This window comes from Humulus lupulus, chromosome X (assembly GCF_963169125.1).
Source record: "Humulus lupulus chromosome X, drHumLupu1.1, whole genome shotgun sequence".
Lineage (NCBI taxonomy): Eukaryota > Viridiplantae > Streptophyta > Magnoliopsida > Rosales > Cannabaceae > Humulus > Humulus lupulus.
Genome location: NC_084802.1, coordinates 61604353 through 61610131, shown reverse-complemented (window position 1 = coordinate 61610131; position 5779 = coordinate 61604353). Strand labels below are relative to the sequence as shown.

Below are 5779 nucleotides of genomic sequence, written 5' to 3'. Positions count from 1 at the left end.
ATTTACATTGTATAGAGATTGACTAAAAATTAGTTATACCCTTAGAGCATTTTCAACTCTACTCCGTTCTTTAAAATACCTATCCAAAACACACATTTTTATATTTTACCTCTAAGTTTTACATTATACCATACACCAGTCTCTCTCTCTATATATTTCTCCACATCATTTAAATATTATATCTTTAAACATATTTTATTAATTAAAGTAAAATAAAATAATTGAAAAAGAAATAATAAATATATACTAAATGAGAGAGAGAAAGCTTGTAAATAAAAATAATAATATTAAAATATTATATAAAGAATATGTAAATGTAGATATGGATATGGATTAATTAGAATTTGTGCATACCTATTATAAATATATGTATAAAGGAGCTGATGGAAGATGTTTTTATGAGTTTTAGCTAAATATTATAAAGAAAGTGTATTACGAAATACATCACAAAAACATATTTTTTTTATAATTTACCTCAAACTTTTATATTATTATATCATACATCAGCTTCTTTATTTTTTCTCCACATCATTTAAATATTATATTTTTAAAAAATATTTTATTTATTTTAATAAATAAATTAATTAAATATAATAGATATATATAAAAATTTATAAAAAAATAATAAAATATTTATAGTTCTATTGATAATGTTTCAGTATACATTTAGTTATAAAAAAGATAAGTTTACGTTAACAATAGAAAGACTATTTAACTAAATAAGTTTAAATTAACCCTTCAATGACTATTTAACTGTTTTTCTATCTTGTAAAGAATAAGATATTTTACATCAGCGTATCTTCCGTTGGAATGCTCTTAGTACTCAATCGTAGATGCTCACCGAAGAATAAAACCCTAATCTCAAGGCGACTACTGCATTTTCAACGGTTAGTATCCAATTTGTTCGAATGCTTTGCAATTTCATCTCATTGCTCGACTCTTTTTTATCTTTTATTTCTTGAGAGGTTTCGTTATTGTGTGCAGTTCCTATTCGTAAGGTACGTATAGGATGAAGTTTCTTGTGAGAAATTAGGATTATAATCTGTTGTGTTCATACACTTATTGCATTGGTTTTATTTTGATCTATGTGTGTAGAGATGGGTGAAGAAGTGAAGGCCTTGATTCCCGAGTCAGTGTTGAAGAAGAAGAACAGGGAGGAGGAATGGGATTTGGCCAAGAAAAAACAAGTTGAAGCTTTAAAACTTAAGAATGCTGAGAACCGAAAGTTGATCTACAGTAGAGCCAAATTCTGTGCGGATGAGTATGCCAAACAGGTATTGTTATTATTATTGGGTCATTTATTTGTATACAAATTATGTATGGGTTGGTGAGTTTTTTCTTTATTAATTGTTTTAGGAGAAAGAGCTGATTGAGTTGAAGCGTGAGGCCAAGTTGAAAGGAGGATTTTATGTTGAACCCGAGGCCAAGCTCTTGTTTATCATTCGTATTCGTGGGTATGTCTTTGTATTTTATTGGATTCAATTTGCAAAGTGTGGTGGCTGGTCCTTAATTCTTCTGAATTTGTACCTCTCAGTATCAATGCTATGCACCCCAACACGAGAAAGATTTTGCAGCTCTTGCGGTTGAGGCAGGTAAAGTGTTTCATTCCTTAATCTTTATATAGTTGTTTGTTCACTTTCTTTTAGTTCTGTGAGTTCATTTTCTTACCAAAACTTTTGTCCCCGATTCCCTGGAAAGTTTATGTTTTTATTTGTTTGGGCTGTGAGTCCATTTCATTCCATCGAAAGTTCTTAGCCAGGCATGTTACAATTATTAATTTTGCTGTGTTTTGATGGGCATGCCATTGCGTATTTTTGGTTAACCCAACCCAATTATACTTTGCTTTTCATGATGTTTGGGAATGCAAGCTTAACTTTTACTTCTTATCAAAACACATCTTTAATGGTGTCTTTCTCAAAGTTAACAAAGCCACCATGAATATGCTTCACAGGGTTGAACCATTTGTGACATAGGGGTATGTGTGAACGCCTTGATCTTATTCATTTGGTTATGCATTTTGATCAATTACGGTGGATGATTCCAGATACCCTAACTTGAAGAGTGTGAAGGAGTTGATATACAAGAGAGGTCATGGGAAGCTGAACAAGCAAAGAACAGGTTTGTGGTCATATATACGTGATGCGTCTCAGTGAAAGCATAATTATTTCTGCATAGCGCTACTACTAACACGCTAATTCTCACAGGCTTTGGGCAAGTATGGAATTCTCTGTACAGAAGATCTTATTCACGAAATCACGACTGTGGGACCTCATTTCAAGGAGGCAAATAACTTCTTGTGGCCGTTCAAGCTCAAGGCACCATTGGGTGGTCTAAATAAGAAGAGGAATCACTATGTTGAAGGTGGTGATGCCGGTAACCGTGAGAATCATATTAATGAGCTCATCAGGAGAATGAATTAGCTTTTGGCACGATCGGCAAATAGTTCATGAGGCTTTGTTTGTTAGAAAAAATCTATAGTCGAATCAAAATGTTATTTCTCTTGTTAAATTTTATAGCTTCAAGAATTTAAGTTTTATAATTTTTTTGAGTCGTGTCTTGTTTAGTTTGAGTTTTGAGGCCATTTAGGAATGACTATTTAAGATTTTTGCCGCATATACATTATCATGCTTATTGATTATTTTAAGTCGTTAAAAATTCTCCATAAACTATACATAATGTTGTAAAGTAGGATTTCCGACCAATTTTGTTTAATGTAGCTAATGTCATGCTGATGTTTTTCTTTGTTTGCTCATATGTTTTGGTCACGTTAGAGCTACATTTGTAATATGTAATGTAAAAATATTAGAAACTATTTTTTTATTAAAAATTAATAAATTTAAAATAAATCACTACACTAAAAATAATTTAAACTAAATCAAATCTAACAAAATTAATTTTTTTTATAAACTATGATTTATTTTAAATTTATTAATTTTAATAAAAAGAAGAGATTTTTAATATTTTAAAATTATTTTTTAAAAAAAATACACATGTGGAGCTAATGTGATCAAGACACGTTAACAAGTAAAGAGTCACGTCAGCATATTGTTAGTCACATTAGGCGAAAGTTCCACTTTATAACACTGAATAGTTTGGGAGAATTTTTCAACGACTTAAAAAAATCAGGGGCACGATAATATATAAATTCAGAGGGCAAAAATCCTAAATAACATTTACGAATCATTTGTTATTTTTGTTTTCTTATTTCGATAAAAACATATATGTAAGTGTAGACAGTAATACACATTTCAACTTTACTTCATTAGGGGGGCTTATAGTTTGGCATCTTCCTTTGGTAAGGGTTTATATAATCTTTTTTAATCATTGTGCTGCATTTGGTTATGTTATTGGCTTCAAGTTTGAAGAATTCGACCAATGCGTAAGACTCAACTTTTATAACAATTATTTCAAAAAAGATTTATTTAACGTTATTGAAACATCATTAAAGTTTCGTAAAACATTATTGAGAAACAGGAGACAATAAATTATATTATGAATCATCAATTTAGTTCATTAAAAAAAATACGAACTAACAATCAGTTAAAAAAAATACCAGCTTAGTTATCAATAGAGAATACTATCTAAGAAATGGTGTAGAGAAGGACGAATAGGGCAAAAATCTTTCCCAAACTATAGTAATTATTGAAAATGTACTCCTTTTTGTTGCATTATGTTCTTCTTTTAAAGAGTTTGCTGATGTAACACTAATGTTGCCCAATTCGAGAGTCCAGACAAAAAATACATGTATTGATAATAGTCTAATGACAAATTCCAGAAATATGTATCTGTATTCTTTGAGCTAGTGTTTATATGTTTAGCACTAATAAACTCAATTTCTACTAGTTTCAGGTAGTTAAATAAACTCCCATATTGTAATTATGCATGTGGTCTATGACACATTAGCAAACCATTTAGAAAAAATGAACGGAATGCAACAAAAGGGGCACATTTTTCAGTATTTGATATAATTCAGGGAAAAGTTTTACCGCATAAACAAGTTCGAGGGGCAAAACTCTACAATGACCATAATTTAGGAGGGGAACCTATTTGTTCTCTTTTGTAATGTCCTCTTTTTCTCAACTAACTAAACTAGCCAGGAGTAATCTCGTAATTTAGAGCTTATAAGTTTATTTATTTTTTTAATAAAAACGTTTGTTAGAAACTATCTCATTTATAATTGAATAAAAGTGTGAGAAAACATATTTGACTTAAACGATCCTAAGAATGACAATATTATTAACAACACGATATACTTTTCTAACAATTGTTGACGAGTTAGGCATCTCAAGGGTAAACAATTCGCTGGGGTCACAACGACCAAATAAGAAAACTCTCTTGCCCCCAACCCAACACTAGCACTTTCTACGATTATATAATAAAACTAAACATACAATCCAAACATATAACTCAAGCAACATAATCAAACATGCTTGTCACTATTATCCAATAATCGTATAACTCATAGCGAACATATAGCTATCCTCTGTATGTACTACAACAAAAAAGACTTTACTTACCTCAAGTCTTCACTGGATCGAAGTGGATTGTTTCCCTTTAGTATGTTGTTAACTCGTATATGGTTAACACACAAAAACCACATTTAGAATTCAATACCTTAACTTGAAATAACACCTCACTTAGCCTATACTTTCTTAACTCCAAACAAAGTTTAGACACTCAAGTTATTCTTTTAAAACTCATGAATATCATGCAGCCCACTCACCCCACAAGCCCCACTGCCTAGGCTCGATGCCATGACACCATTGCAACGCTGGTTCAAAAACCAGTGTCACCCTTCATGCACACACTTGTGTTTTCTTCTCTCTGTTTTGACTCCAATTTCCACCAAAATTCATCCTAAATCATCTTAAAACATCATTTAACATTCTAAACATTATTCAGGCCAAACACATCAACTCTTTTCATCGAAACATAAAAAATATCATAACCACCATCATGCATGGTTTGGGTTTCTACAAAACTCTATTTTCTTCTTCAACTTATATTGTACCATGATCATGACTCCATTAAACCAGAACATGGATCCTAAACATGTTCGTAAACCCTACATATCTGTGAAAAAATGGTTTTTTCTTATTTCATTCAAGGAAAGGTGATACAATTTATAGGATTTAGAAACCTAAAATAGAATATTAATTGATTACAAATCAATCCTAATCAATTACAAATTATTTAAGGAAATCACTAATTGAATTATAGAAACCACTAATTGATTCCGAGAATATTTCAACACTCCCTCTCAAGTTGGTGCATAGATGCCTATCATGCCCAGCTTGTCCACAAATTTTGAAAATATGCGAATTGAAACTGCTTTGGTGAGATAATTTGCTAGTTGATCTTCTAATCGGATTTCTGGTAGTTCTAGACTTTTCTCCTCCAATTTCTCTTTGATGAAAAAACGATCAATCTCAACATGTTTTGTTCGATCATGATGAACTGAGTTATGTGCCATATCACGAGCAGACTTGTTATCACAAAACAACCAAATAGGTGTAGTTGATGAATGACCTAAATTCTAAAGGAGTAATTTCAGCCACAATCCTTCACAAACACCAAGAGCCATTCCTCATAGTTCTGTTTCACCACTCGAATGAGTGACCACACTTTGTTTCTCGCTCCTCCAAGATACAAGATTCCCACCAACAAAGGTAAAATACCCTAAAGTAAATCACATTTCATTCTTATACCCAACCCAGTCTGCATCAGTGTATATGTTGACACGGTTTTTCGCCAATAGTGGATTAAGAAATCCAATAGC

General features: G+C 31.4%; 1 protein-coding gene across 4 annotated transcripts; it reads left to right on the top strand.

The window, feature by feature from the left end:
* Positions 1-752: 752 nt before the first annotated feature.
* LOC133803476 (large ribosomal subunit protein uL30y-like) lies at positions 753-2746 on the top strand. Of its 4 annotated transcripts, XM_062241536.1 has the most exons (7): positions 753-887; positions 1096-1274; positions 1357-1454; positions 1535-1592; positions 1952-1975; positions 2045-2118; positions 2205-2746. In XM_062241536.1, the coding sequence occupies exons 2-5, from the start codon at positions 1098-1100 to the stop codon at positions 1955-1957; spliced, it is 339 nt and encodes a 112-aa protein (XP_062097520.1). In that variant the 5' UTR covers positions 753-887; positions 1096-1097; the 3' UTR covers positions 1958-1975; positions 2045-2118; positions 2205-2746. The 4 variants fall into 4 exon arrangements, with proteins under 4 accessions (XP_062097520.1, XP_062097519.1, XP_062097517.1 ...); XM_062241535.1 differs by having other exon boundaries at positions 1952-2118; positions 2205-2745; XM_062241533.1 differs by lacking the exon at positions 1952-1975 and having other exon boundaries at positions 2205-2744.
* The last annotated feature ends 3033 nt before the right edge of the window (positions 2747-5779 follow it).

Coding starts and splice junctions, on each gene's coding strand:
- LOC133803476 (XM_062241534.1), top strand. CDS start 1,098: ATGGGTGAAGAAGTGAAGGCCTTGATTCCCGAGTCAGTGTTGAAGAAG. Junction 1,275..1,356: donor CGGATGAGTATGCCAAACAG/GTATTGTTATTA, acceptor TAATTGTTTTAG/GAGAAAGAGCTGATTGAGTT. Junction 1,455..1,534: donor TTTATCATTCGTATTCGTGG/GTATGTCTTTGT, acceptor TGTACCTCTCAG/TATCAATGCTATGCACCCCA.